The 15,118-nt window shown below is 40.1% G+C and overlaps 1 protein-coding gene across 7 annotated transcripts in view; it reads left to right on the plus strand.

Moving 5' to 3' along the window:
* Positions 1-15,118, plus strand: part of ANK3 (ankyrin 3) — a 327,889-nt gene that overhangs the window by 157,227 nt on the left and 155,544 nt on the right. For 6 of the 7 annotated variants that reach the window (XM_003783638.3, XM_023509551.1, XM_023509546.1 and 3 more), the window contains exons 9-11: positions 4,560-4,658; positions 9,844-10,041; positions 11,972-12,070. In XM_003783638.3, coding sequence (XP_003783686.1) covers positions 4,560-4,658; positions 9,844-10,041; positions 11,972-12,070 — 396 coding nt within the window. The remainder of the gene's footprint in view (positions 1-4,559; positions 4,659-9,843; positions 10,042-11,971; positions 12,071-15,118) is intronic. The other variant, XM_023509548.1, reaches the window with a different exon arrangement.

The raw sequence follows: 15,118 nt of genomic DNA on the forward strand, positions 1-15,118 counted from the left end.
CCTAGACTGACCCAGCCGGGTTCCTGCTCGGCAGAGGCTAACATACAGCAGCTTGACGTCAGGACCTAGATCAGAAAAGAATTCAGACGAGCCTGACTAGAGTGAGGTCAAGAAAGAGACTCTTTGTGCCTAATTGAAATGACAATGCATGAATAACTAAAATATTAGATTAAAAAATTATAGGTCCCCCAAAAGAGGCGCAGAAAATAAGATAGAAGCCTCAACGGTAGAAAGAGTACATTTAGTTCAGGGAAAGGCTTCAAAGATATGTTGTACTATGAAACAGTAAGGATTCGAATCTTGGAGCAAGTGGGAAGGGACCTTCAGGTACATGAAGTGGCCTGAACAAGGTGAGAACAAGAAATGAGAGACTCCTCCCAGTTGCTGCAGAGTGCTTGTTACTTGTTAAAGGATTAGGAAAAGGCCAAGTTGAACCAAGCACCGCAGTGTTCTGATCTTAGAGGACTTGGAACGCTAACCTGAAGAATTTAGACATGGCAGAGAAGCAGAGGACAGTTACTGAGGCTCTTTTTGAGCAGAGAGGTATTGTAATCGGCACTGTGCTTCAGGAAAGGGAGTGATGGGCCACACACCAGCTTCAGAGCCAACAAAATTCATTCCAAATTTACATATTTCTTACCTAAAAGTAGGTATAGAATACAGTCAGTATCTGATTTTGTTCTTTCATTTTTGTTTAAATCGAGTTAAGTATAAATCATTAAATGGTAGATACTTTTCCGTCACCCTGGACCAGCTGCCTTGCCTCTGTCTTCATGACAGTAGAAACTGTGATGCTAATTACAGATCTCACGTTAACTCCAGGCACTAGTTTTCCATTGGCCTGTCACCGTCCAGGCAGCTAGGCCAGCACCGCCTGTGCAGCCAGGCAGTCGTGACATCTTGTGCGGCTTCCTGATGAGAAATCCCTCCTGCTGGGGTTTTGAAGAGCCACATACCTTTGAAAAGTGCCAGAGCGAATTTGTAGAGGGTCCAAAGAAGACAGGCGCTTGAAGTTAGTGTTAAAAATACTGCAAGAAGAATCACAGTTGAAATAGCTGTGTTTCAGGCAGCTCTTCCTAGATCAGCCAGAGCTGATGAGTTTTACCCTAGAGAGACTAGCTGACTTTCTCACTGCCACAAGGTGATTCAGGAACAGTGGCTGGAGCGATAGCCCTTCACAATCTTCTACTGGTGAAAAATATCACCTTTTCATACTGAGTCTTTTGATTCTGTTTTTAATAAACACCAGAGATCGGGCAGTGCCTGTGGCTCAAAGGGGTAGGGCGCCGGCCCCATATGCCGGAGGTGGCGGGTTCAAACCCAGCCTGGACCAAAAACTGCAAAAAATAAAAAAATAAAATAAAATAAACACCAGAGATCAATCATGATGGACAGCAACTGTTGAAGCTGAGTTAGGTACCTAGAGAATCGTTACACTATTCATTCTACTTTTGTCTGAAATATGTTTGAAATTTCATAATGAAAACTTCTAAAAAGATGAAATCAACAAAAAAAATGTAGGTGTAAGAAGGAACAGTGTCCTTCAGGGGATTAAGGAGTTGGTGGTTGAGACAGTGTTTGCTCTTAGATAGTTAAACACGTTGCTGCTTTGCATTCAGTAGGTAGCATTTGAACTTAAGGGATAACATTTTCGAGGATAAATGAAAATAATGATTTTCTGTGTGATCACAGTTGGAAGATATCTACACATCTTTCATCATCTCTTCTTAGAGTCTGCTTAAGAGAAAATGAAAGAGACTATTTTGATCTTTTATTTCATCAGAGACAATCACTATACTGCAGTCTGTATGAAATGATGTGTTTTTGTAGCAAAAGGCAGACGTGATTATTGTATTATTTCTCCTTTAGATGTTTTCAAGTTTTACATTATCAAGAAGTGCTTTGGAATTCATGGTTTTCATTAACTCTCTTTCTGTATTTCATTTGCAAAACGTAGTTTCCACTTGAAAGACTGCTTTACTTTGGTTTATAAAAGCAAATGTTTTAAACCATCATGAAAGGCAGAAGATTTAAACATGCTCAAAAATTGTTCAAATCAGGTCGTGTACTGTTTCCCATTCAAATTCCATTATTAATGAATTTTAATATTATTGAGATTTGGCTGGTAGGTTAGAAATAAGGTCATATCTTACTGATAATTAAGCTTATTTTCAAGATCTACTCATACAGTTTGGAAAGTTATTTGAATATAATGAATCAAATTTTTTATTTCAGGTTAATGTGAGGGTACAACCAACCAGGTCAAAAATATTTGAATGTGTTAGGTAGAGTCCCTCTTGTCTTTATGTCCTATTCTGAAAACTGATATATTTTTAAATGTGATTATCCTGAAAAAATAGGTACTAAGAATCAATATCAGGGATCTTCAAATTGGGGAACTCATAAACCAGCATGTGTGTGGAAATATCTCCAAGTGATCTGGGATCATTTAGATGGTTTTAAGTGAATAACTTCTCAACTTCCTCAACCTCCTATTCAGTTCCCTTTTCCATCTATCCTGTAACACATAGTCCTAGGCCAGGAGTCGCCTGTGGCTCAAAGGATTAGGGCGCCAGCCCCATATACCAGAGGTGGTGGGTTCAAACCTGGCCCTGGCCTAAGGTGACCAGATTTTAACATTGGTAAAGCAGAACACCATTGGGGGGAGCGGGGCCTGACAACAATGCAAACTTTGATAAGCAGTTCTCGATAATCAGTTCTCAACAATTATTTGTTATTATTAAAGTTTAACATTATAAAATTAACAAAAATAATATAAAATGCATATCCTGGCAAAATAGCCACATGGCAGCTGAAAACCGCATATTCCCTTCCTTTTCTCCCACGTTCCCTAGCTTGTCATGCATTCTTTCCAAAAATCGGGGCTTTTTTAAAATGCTGCAGAATGCAGGACAAATTGTTAAAAAGCGGGACGTCTGATCACATTACTCTGGTGGGGGGGCGGCTACTTGTTTGTTCCAGATAGTTTGGCTCCTTCTAAGCTAATTGTCCTTGCCTAGAAGCAAGGGAGGGAGCCAGTCTCCTTCTGATACCTTGCCCAGGAGGGGAGTAGGGAGTTTACATTAGCCTTTTCATTTCCACATGAAGTTACGTTAACCTTTTCAGCATCCAAAAACCGTATATTTCCTTCCCATTCTCTCACTGTTCCCTAGCTTGTCATGCATTCTTTCCAAAAATCGGGACTTTTTTAAAACACTGTGGGATGCGGGACAAATTGCTAAAAATCACGACTGTCCTGCCAAAAGGGGGATGTCTGGTCACCTTACCCTGGCCAAAAACTGCAAAAAAAAAGAAAAGCCTCACTCTCTTTCACCCACATAGTAAGGGGAGGCAGCAAAAGGGAGAATTCAAAACATCAGTGTCCTGTTGAGAACTAGACGGCTCTAATGATCAGGTGAATTCATTGCTGCTGGCAAAAATGAAGGACCTAATTCATAAATTGACCTATTAGGGGTCAATTTGGGGTGATTTTGACATGGAATTCAGGAATTTGGCAAATTAGTGACACTGTCACAACAAAAGTCTATCTGCTTTAGCAAACAAGATTTCTTAGCCCTAATATCTATAGAAGCAAAAATTAGGGCTGGTATTGGTGCTGAACCCCGTCTTGTTCTAGCAATAACTAGTATTCATTAGCAGATACCTAAGCTAATTGTGGGGAAAAAAATAAACCTCACTAAAAGAGAAATTTTAATAAATTGTTTTTGTTGAATAATCACATTTTTATGTTTTATTATATATTTATTTGTATGTTTTATTATATATATTATGTTTATTTTGATCAGTGGTATTTGAACAATTATAATGATAATTCCAATCAGGAGACTTAGAGGCTTGTATTTTCAGGAAATCTTGTTTAAACCTTTCTTAAATTTAAACTTATACAATTTCATGGCAGGAAAATAAAATATGGTAATTAATAAACACTTGAGCAGCCAGGCAGGGTGGTTCACGCCTGCAATCCTACCACTCTGGGAGGCCAAGGTGGAAGGATTGCTGAGGTTCTAGTGAACTACAATGAGGTCACTGAACTCTAGCCTGAGTGACAGAGTAAGACCCTATCTCAAAAAACCAACCAAACAAACAAAAAAACCACTTGAGCATAAAATTGCATTACATTGAGGTAACATTGTATGTGAGAAATGGAATGGAAATAAAATTGCGAGAGGAGAAAGGACCGATGTAAAATTCCTATTATGAATCTCTATTTTAAAAATATATGTGGTATTTGTGAGCATCAAATTACTTATGGTATTTAGATTCCGTTGGATATTCAAAAGAGAAGTGGGACAGTTGCATATTTAAATATTGGTATTCAGATTTTCAGGAAGTTATATACTTTGCAACTACTTAAACTTATTAAAAAAATACAGTTTCTCAACCTGAAAATACGGAATTATTTTATGAGACATATGAGCAAGTGTTGGAGGCCCATTGATCCACAGCACGGAGGAGGCCATGCTGGGTCTTGAAGAAATGCAGAGAATTTATAGACTGTACTGTCACATCTAATTGATGATATTGCCTTGGTTCTATAGGACGGTCTGACACCACTGCACTGTGGGGCAAGGAGTGGCCACGAGCAGGTGGTGGAAATGTTGCTGGATCGAGCTGCCCCCATTCTTTCAAAAACCAAGGTAATTTCTTTTCAAGTTTCTGGGCATTAGACTGCATTTAGCTTTGAATTCCTTGGCTGGCTCCATGACCTAGCCTTTTGAATCTTATAGAAAATGACAGTGTCAATTTAGCAATGAAAGTAGCTATGTTCATGGGATCTTTGGAGATCCTCAGAGAAAGTTTGAGTTTGGAAGACTTTATGTGGAATGCGCCATACCCAAAGTCACTTGTGTGTGTGGTTTTTGCTTTCTTATAGAAAGAAAAGATTTGACTCAGAAATTTTCATAGCTCAGAAATGATTGCTTGTTGGGTTAAGAAGAACTATACTTTCTAAAGTCTGGATGCTGGCTGTCTTATTTTAGCTTCACAATTTATTTCTTGAGAGCTCACAGACTATTCAAGAAGCCGAGGATATCACTTAGCTGATGAAAACTGGAGACTGGAAAGATTGCACCTTGATTGTGCCTTTGGGAACGCTGAAATATTTTATAAGAACATATGATGATTCCCTGAGAAAAATTAATGGTTTCCTAAGTGTCTTAGTTTTTTTTTAACAATAAAACCATTTGACGTTTTGAAAAAGAGAATATCTACAAATAAATTTCAAAATACATGCAAACCATCTCATTGTCACTACTATTTTTATTAATTGATTTTTGGAAGCTATATTGAGCTTTATTAAGAGTCTTGATTTCTAAACATTATCAAAGTAAGGAAAGCGTGTATGACTCTAGTTTGCACTCTGGTCAGTGTTACCCCAACTCTAGAATGGCTGGACAGAAACTCAAACTGCCAGGTTAACGCTGGTGACCCATTGAAGGTGTTATACAACAGAATTAAGCCAACAAATATTTTTCATTGTATGCCATGACACTGGCCTTTTGAGTGCTGTCCACCTTTACCATTCTATTTGTTCTCTTCTTTTCTTCCAGTCCATGCCTATCCCCTTCCCCTCCACTGCTATCTTCTGAGCCACACCGTCTCTCACCGAGCCAACGCAGTAGCTTCCTATCAGTCCTCCACTGCCCTTTTTGTTCCTTTACAAGCCGGTTCCCCCTTTGCAGTCAGAATACCCACATAGATTATGAACCAAATCATGGTAGCCTCCTGCTTAAAAACCCTCCAATGAATTCCCATTGTTCTCTTTAAATTTTGTTTTATCTCAGACAGGCATAGTTAAAAATCTAGTTGTCTCATCTTTTTTTCCTATTGTTCATCTGATTATCACTTTGGGTTTTTTCCTGGGAAATTTTCTTAAATTTTTCTTCCATGCTCTTACCTTTCAAGAAACATTTTCTTGTTCTCTGATAACTTCTTTTTCTTAAAGCATCCTGTTCTTGTCTTATGAATGCAATTCATAATGCAATTACCTTTCTGAAAACATTCCAGATACCTTTTTTTATTTAATTTTTTTCTGCCTCCCACACGTCCCAAATTCTTCAGGTTTCCTTTCTTTCTCTTTGCTTGCTTTGGCCCTTTTACATCGGAGGATTCCCACAAGGGTCTGTACCTCAGACTGTGTGCAGGGCTGCTGATCAGGTGGCCATGGGGCAGAGAGTCCTCTATAGTCAAGGTTAGATGCCCTTTTCATTGGGGGCACTCAGTTTTTTGAGAGGTGACTCCACCAGCATTTTGCAGTGCCTACCTGTGTGAATACATTCTGAGGAAGGGGAAGGAAATGGGATTGTCAGTCTTCCTGTCCTCAGTGCATGCTTTAATCATAATATGGTACCTAATATTTACCTAGTGCTTGCTAGATACTGCACTCTATGTACCTTGTGTCTGATAACTCACTTAATCCTCACAATAACTTGTGAGGTACTAGTATTGCTATTATTCCCTTTCCTTTCTTTCTTTAGAGACAGAGTCTCACTATGTCGCCCTTAGTAGAGTGCCATGGCATCGCAGCTCACAGCAACCTCCAGCTCTTGGACTTAGGCGATTCTCTTGCCTCAGCCTCCCGAGTAGCTGGGACTACAGGCACCTGCCACAACACCTGGCTATTTTTGGTTGCAGTTTGGCCTGGGCTGGGCTCAAACCTGCCACCCTCAGTATATGGGGCTGGCACCTTACTCATTGAGCCACAGGTGCTGCCCTATTATTCCATTTTCATAGAAGAGGAAGGTGAAACCCAAAGAGATATAGTAGCTTTCTCAAAATAGCCAGTGGCAAAGCAAGGATTTGAACCCTGGCAGTCTAACTCCAGGGGTCATATTCCTAACCCTGTACTGTCCTTCCTTTGGCTGTGATCACCTATTCTCAGTCTAGAAGCTCACCACGGGCCTCTATTCTGCCTGAGCCCCTGAGTCTGGACCTCTCTGGCTCGCTCACTCCATAGACTAGGACTCTGTTTCCTGTGGTGCAGGAGGGGGCCATCATCTGGCTTGGCTAGGTTGGGAAGGGCCTGAAGACCTGACAACTCCGAACACAGACTTTGCACCAGTTCTATTTTCAGTCTCATCTTCCAAGGTACTATGTTTCCATAGCCTCCACCTCTTTGGGATTTGAGAGGTAAATTTGTCTGTATTATACTCAGCATTGTGCTGAAGCCAGTTCGTGTCCACTCACGAGAGGTGATTGTGTACCTCTCTTCCTAATTCCGTGTTCAACAACATTACACGAATGGCTTGAAGCTGATCTATACTCCATGGAAATTGGCGGGTGTATACGTTGGGACTTTTCTTTTTTGAAGAGTTGGTTGGTAAACACTGGTCAGTGTGTCACTGATTATCTCCCTCCATAGATACTTAAGTTTCAGCCTCTCTCTTCTGCTAGACAAGTTCTCATATTCAAACTCTTCTCATATTCCAAATTTTGTAGATGTCATTCATCTTTTTTCCCCTTTCCCATTGTGTATGTGGGAAAGAGGAAGGGCACAACACATGTGTATTTTTCTCTTTAAATTTCTTTACTGGAATTGGTGGAGTTTGGGGAAATAAAGAATATATATTTGTATTACATCTACCATATTTAATCAGAAATTTCCCTCTGCACTGAGAATAAGCTCTTCACTAGCTTCTGACCACCTCTCAGTCTCATCGCCTTCCATTTAGCTCCTTGTTCACCATCCTCCAGTCAGCCAGCCCTCGTTTACTTCCCAGAACACTCCAACTTCGTTCTCATTTCCCGTTCACGCCATTGATTCCTTCAGCTTGACCTAGATCTCTGTGGCTTCCATATATCAGGGTGTCCATAAAGTTCAAGTGCAATTTGGCTATTTTAAATTGCTTCATGGACACCCTATATTCTTCTCAGGGTTTTTCTGACTGTCCATCCCAACTCGGATGAAAAAAAGGGTTTTTTTTTTTTTTTTTTTGAAGAAACCATTATTTTCTTCAGAGCTCCTAATACCATTCTTGAAAATATCCATTTCTTTACTCACTTGCTGTTTGGCTCTCTAGAAGGAAGGAAATAATTTTTTCTTATTTAGTGCAATAACCTCCAGTTCCTAGATTAGGGCCTGGCACATAGTAGGACTTCAGTAAATATTTGTTGATGACTATTATGTAAATGCATGCATTCCTAACTTGAAGGCAATCTGCCCAGTTCTTCGCGACTTTCACCTTACTGAGCTGAGAAAGCCAGCCACATTGCATGTGTATTTTCAGCCTCCGTAGGTAGTACCACCTCTTTCCATGGGGGAGATGAGCTTGTCCTCACGTTCCTCTTGTCCTTCCCCAATGACCTTCACATTTCCCACCCAGACGTCATTGTTTTGTGTATTGGTAGAGAATTTCCTGCTAGTGTTAACACTGCCTCCCATCTCTACGCTCCACTAAGTCATTTATTCTCTCAATTTTTGTTTCCTTATTTACTTGGTGTTTTCCTCTAAGTCTGTATCAAAACACAAAGTAAAGGAATATTTGGCAGGAGTAACCAGGGCATATGCTCATGGGCAGCAGTAGCTCAAATAGGAACAGTTCCCACTCTTTGTTGCACCTTAATTTCAACTTTGGTTTAAAATGTTTGAGGGGAATTTTTTAGGCAGAAGTATCTTGATGGAGTGACAGAATCGGAGGTCTTTCAATTTACATAAATATTTATTGAGCTCTTTCTGGATATGCAGGACTCCATGATGGGCTATATGGAGAGATGATAACTGTGAACTTCTTGCCTTTAAGGAGCACAGTTAGTTGTAATAGGTAGTAGTGAGTGACTTGATTTCCTATGTCTCATTCACTGATAAGCTTGGGGCACGTAACTTGCCCAAGAGAATTCGGACATAACTGATTCATCAGTGAATATTTAATATGTCATTATTGTCAAAATTCACTGATGACAACTTCTTGTAGAAACTGAATTTGCTGTCAAATCATGTTTTCCTCCAAATATGTTAAATTATGTTACGATAGCTAACAGAGCCTCTCTCGATCATTGGGTTCTCCAGTTATCTCCCAGGCTCCCCCATTTTTGCCTTCATATTTAAAAGAAGACAGTGCTTGAAATGACTAACAACTTCATACTTTGTTTTAACTTCATTAGGAAACACATGGAATGCCACATGCCATTCTAAACTTTTATACAGTTTATTTACCTTTGACCCTGTTCCTTTCTCCTCTCAGCTCTCTAAATGAATTTTCAACTACTTCCTACTATACTTTACTGTTATTGAACCCGGTTGATTAAATCTAACCCAGCAAGTATTAGTTAATGAGACCATCAGCACCTTGCCCTTCCACTGCATAGACACGTGGGGGCACCAGAATGACAGAAAAAGGAAAAGTTTGCCTTTCTGCGTGTCTGTGAGATCAAATGCATTGTTGTGTTCAGGCTTTTTTAATCAAACCAATATACTATTCAGTGGTAAGTGTCAGTGATCTGTAAGGACAAAATAAATAGCAGTCTGATGAATACCAGTCTGTTCTTGCCTTCGTTTATTCCCTTCAGTCCTAAATATTTAGAATTCCTTTTCATTGAGAGTGCAGTAAAGTATTGTCCTTACTGCAGTTCACCCTGCTTTTAAATCAGGAAAAGAAGTTATCCTCAACAGTTTGTTACTGATAATCATGAGAGCAGGAGGGCCAGCTTTAAAAGTTGCTGTAATTCAAAACAGTTGTCAAAACCTTTTAAAACTAATAGGCGTTTCTGTGTGAAAAGCTAGGATTTTTATTTATTTATATTTGCACTTTATTTTTGAGTTTGGCACGTTTGTGTTTAAAGGGGCAAACAATGAATGAACTCTGATATTTTTTTGATGTGTTCCAGAATGGATTGTCTCCATTGCACATGGCCACCCAAGGGGATCATTTAAACTGCGTCCAACTTCTCCTCCAGCATAATGTGCCCGTGGACGATGTAACCAACGACTACCTGACTGCCCTCCACGTGGCTGCCCACTGTGGCCACTACAAAGTCGCCAAGGTTCTCTTGGATAAGAAAGCTAACCCCAATGCCAAAGCCTTGGTGAGTGGTCCAGCTGATGAGCCCAGCACAAGTTGTCTTGCTAACAATGCGCTGTCTCTGCATGTGAAGAAAGTGCTTTGGAGGTGGTAAAGTTGGAAGGTGCTAGCTAAAAAAAGTGTACTTATCAATTTTTTCAAATGCCCTTCAGAAAAAAACCTGAAAAACCTTCTGTTTCTGACATGGAAAAGGCTAATAAAATTAAATCATTAACCTCTTTCTGGTCACGCTAGTTGATTCTCTTACACAAATGAACCCAAAGACTGAACTTTCCAAACCTTAGCTCCATTACCAGTTTTAATTCTAAAATTCTAAATTGATAAAAAAGACTCAGGTGGTCAACCTCATCTTATTATGGGTAAAGATACAATTCTGTGAATTTAAAGTTATTCTGATATCAGGCAAAAATGGTCAAAGAACTTTTTTTAAACATAAGAGGTCTAAGAATTTGTGAGCAAAAATTTTTTATGATGTCAACCTTGTCGAGTTAATGACATCTCTCCTGAGATCTTCTGTTTCCTGTTCCCAGCCAAAATTGTGGTCCATGTTGTAGTCTTTGCTCCTAAAATGATTTGCTCTTTTAATGCTATAATTAAAATTATAATTTGATGTTTGGTTTTCTCAGCAGGATGGCATTCGGTGTCTTTAAAAAAAGAAATGGTCCCAACTTAGAAAACTGTTTAAATTTATTTCAGAATAAGTACCCATGTTGAGGAAAAAGTAAGTCACCAAATTTTAGGGGAAATGTGAGTTTACTGGCAATTTTGAGCTAAAGTCTATCATCTCATCAACCCTTTTAGGAAGGGTCTCTGCTCCTTTCTAACGGGTGCGGTTGCCCTGTCTGGATGGATCCGTAGTGCCCCCGCTATTCTGGGGGCTCCACAATTCAGAGTGGGCAGGAAAGAATGATAAAAGAGGAACTTTCCAGACCCCAGACAGCTCCCTCGCCACTGTTAATTCCAAAAACTTTTACCAGAGCAACATTTCAAGAGCTGTTGGCCCAACCAGAGTATCAAACGAGTCCTTGAATTCTGAGAAGGGAGGAGAAGGAATTTGCAGTTGTGACTCATTTTTCCCTACAAGAAAAAAAAGTCCTAAAACAGGGTGTGGGCTCCCACTTTCATTTTCCTCTGACTCTAAAGATTTAACAGTATATGGAGGTTATAGCCCGTCCTCCTACAGTGGACAGTGGACAGACAGTCCCAGAAACCTCTGTAAAAACCCCTGCAATGACTTTGACCTAGGCTTTTACAGTGGAGCCTGGTATTTTATATTTCCCCCTTGGTGACTGAAATGGGCACTACGGTCGTAATTATCAGGCAGGACAGTTTGGTAGGTAATTTGTTTAAAAGCAGATCCTTTTATTAGATTAAATATTAAACCAAATGACTCAAATGATGGGTTGTTATTTATATTTCTGCTTCCTTGGAGTAAGCACCCACGTCATTCAGTCTTAAAGCTGGAGAAGAAATGAAAATGTTTTAGAGATGGTCTTGTGGTTGTCCTAAAACTCAGCAGAGAAGTCAGAATGGGCACTAGGGGGAGGACAGATGTTTGGGCCCAGCTGTTGTTAGCCTGTGTTTTAAACAAGGTAGAGGAGGGACGTATTCTTCAGAAGAGTGAACTCTAAAAGAAAATAACCTGTGGAAACACAGGACCTTTTTTTGCCTTGGCTAAGCAGGAGATTGTAAGAAAAATTCACTTCCTGTTCACAGTTACCAGGGCACCTTGAGTTCCCAGGAGCAGCCAAACTACCTCTGCTTCCAGAAATAATCCATCTTCTGTTTAACCCTTCCTAGTTTCTGTTCATTGCAATGTCTTTATAGCACATCATCCAGAAAAAAAAATTCTACACATCTGTAGAAAAAAAATTACTACACACAGTAAAATTGGATTTCAGGGAATGTAGTCAATGTATGTTTGTCCCTTGCAGAATGGCTTCACCCCACTTCACATCGCCTGCAAGAAGAATCGAATCAAAGTGATGGAACTCCTTCTGAAACACGGTGCGTCCATCCAAGCTGTAACCGAGGTAAGAGGAGTAAGATTTCTGGGGTTCCCCAGGTGCTGAGAATGTAGTGTTAGCAGCCAGAGCCCCAGTGCCATCTGCAGGGACCAACTAGTTTTGTTTGTATGCCAACATCGCCGACTGTATTCCTAACTCTCTACCAAAAGGGAGAGTTCTCTGCCAGTCCTTAGGAGACGAGGTGGGTAGGGTACAAATGCATCACCATGGCTAGAAATGTAACTTAAAACACACACTCAAGGTGAGTGGCGCCGTCACAGAAAGCCTCATTTGCATGAGATCATACAACATAGTGCGTCTCTAACTGGGATGATTTTGTATCCCTAGGGACATTTGGCGATGTCTGGAGGAATTGTTAGTTGTCACAACTGGATAGTGCTACTGGCATCTAGTGGATAGAGGCCAGGGATGGTACTGAACAATTTACAGTGTACAGGACAGCCTCCAGCAGCAAAGAGTCATCTGGTTCAAAATGTCACATGTACCGAGGTTAACAAATCCTGCATAAACAACTTTAGTATTTTTGTGAAGCAAGGATTGCTCATTCTCAAAACTCAAAATCAATAAAATAGAGTTGCTGAAGTTCGTAAAGGACTAGCCCTAAGTTTCTTTCATAGAAATTAACTCATAGCTCAAAGAAATGGTCAGAATCAGAGCTGAGCACACTAAGCCTGGCATGTCCCCTCCAGACCTGTCCCAGCCCCTCATGTCCACCTCTCTACCCTGGCGCTCTGGCCTCCATGAAATCAAGTCGCTAGCATATCCCTAGACTGGATAACTTTGCGTGTGTGCACCTTCTTGTGTCACACCCTGTTAGCCAGGCTAATCCTGCACAAGGTAGAGGAGAGACATATTCTTTGGAAGAGTGAACTCTAAAAGAAAATAACCTATGGAAACACAGGACCTTTTTTTGCCTTGGCTAAGCAGGAGATTGTAAGAAAAATTCTGGTCCTGCAGGACCAGATCTGGGCACCATCTCCAGGAACTTCTGCATTCCCTGGGCCTGGACTGGGTGTTCTTTTAGGGACTATCACCTCATCTTGTGCCTATTCTTATCAGAGCACTTATCCAGCTGTCAGACGGGGACTCAGCTGCTGCCTGATGCCCCCAGAAGCTGCAGCCCCCTTGAAGGAGGGCAGAGTCTCAGTGGGCTTTGCACAGCACAAGGCCCAGCCCATCACAGGGACGCATTCAGTGAAGTGCTACTGAAGGCTTGGTGTGTAACTGTAGGATTCAAAGTGACCGTAAACACTGAAGTCTAGTCTAGGGCTAACTGCTTGGCTTCGGTTTCTCACCCACAAATGCAATTTACCTTGATTTATAACACAATTTTTAAAATAGTAAAGAGTTGGCAGTATTGATTTGCTCTTTTATCAAAATTATAGCCTGATTTTAGACAATTTGTTATTTTAAGTATAAAATTAATAAGTTTATGCTCAATGTATGGGAACCTTTTTTAAAGATCAGAATAGATTCTGAAATAAAAGTAGGTTTCTGCCTGATGTTTGCGGAAAGGTCCGGAGATGAGAGGTTTCCCATGGAAGCTGTGCCTTCCCGAAGAGGCTTAACACACAGTTCAGACCCAAAGAGTCTGAAGAACTGTGAGTTCTGACGACTCCCTCTGCTGATGGAAAAAGGTGCTGCACTATAACAAAAATTTCCTCGATTTTTTTCACTTTTTGAAGTCTGGGCAGCCAGAATTATTACTTTTCTGTCTTTTACCTCACTTTTATTATATAGAATTCCTTTCATATATTTTTCTGCCATTTCTCAGATTTCTTTTGAGATTAATTATGCCCTTCTTTCTCTCCTTTTTATAAAACAAATTTGCTGGCTTGGTGCCTGTGGCTTAATCGGCTAAGGGCGCCAGCCACATACACCTAAGGCGGTGGGTTCGAATCCAGCCCGGGTCCACTGAACAACAATGACGGCTGCAACCAAAAAATGGCTGGGCGTTGTGGCAGACGCCTGTGGTCCCAGCTACTTGGGAGGCAGAGGCAGGAGACTCGCTTGAGCCCAGGAGTTGGAGGTTGCTGTGAGCTGTGATGCCACAGCCCTCTCTACCTAGGAGGACAGCTTGAGGCTCTGCCTCAAAAAAAAAAAAAAAAAAAAATTTGCTCTTTTTAGTCATATCAAAAACTTTTTTTTACCAAGTTATGGTATTCGTGTTATAAGCTTAATTAAATTCTGAAAAATTCAAATGGAATCATTCCATGTAAAAGTCTCTTTAGCAAGAGTATTGACTAGAGGCTTTGATTCTCTTTTTACTTGCCTGCTCTACTTAAATCTCACGATCATGGGCATATTCAATATAAAATACCCTGGGATCAATAAATTCTGCATTATGCTGGATAGTGTTCTTGGTATGTGTATGCACGTGTGTGGGTGTAGGATGTGAAACAAACATAAAAATTTAAGTCTAGTCTAGTGGGCATTGTAATATTGCCTTAATTATATTGACTTAATTTACAATACGTATAAACTTAAAACATCAACTGTTTGATGCTACTCTGATTTGCTCACTTATTAGAGGGATGATGTTTTATTAGGTACCCTGCTCTTTCATGTGTAATGTAGTCAGTTTATTCTAAGTGCATGGAAATGCTGTTTAAAGCCCAGAATAGGATCTGAAATAAAAGTCAGCTTTTTACTAATGTGTATGAAATCACTCTGTTCCCCCACATACAAACACTCAGATGGATAAGGAAAGTTTATTAGCAAAGGACAAACATTTTATTTCTCCAAATTTTTTTTCAAAAATCTTCGTTAAAAGTATGAAATTCCATTTTTTCCTTAATAGATATGACATAAGTCTTTCATTATCATGTGCTCTAGAGAAATGATGATTATGTGTTGATATAGTTGCCTTATAGAATCTGTGACATAATGGTGAATGTTCTAACTATCTTTGGATCTGATTACTAAACTAGTTTAGATGGATGATTGCTTGGGTGGGTGGGTGGGTGGGTGGGTGGGTGGATGCATGCATGGATGAATGAATAGATAGATGCATGGGTGGATGGATAGATGCATGGATGGATGGATGCATGGATG

This window comes from Otolemur garnettii, unplaced genomic scaffold (assembly GCF_000181295.1).
Source record: "Otolemur garnettii isolate 467f Iridium unplaced genomic scaffold, OtoGar3 scaffold00008, whole genome shotgun sequence".
Lineage (NCBI taxonomy): Eukaryota > Metazoa > Chordata > Mammalia > Primates > Galagidae > Otolemur > Otolemur garnettii.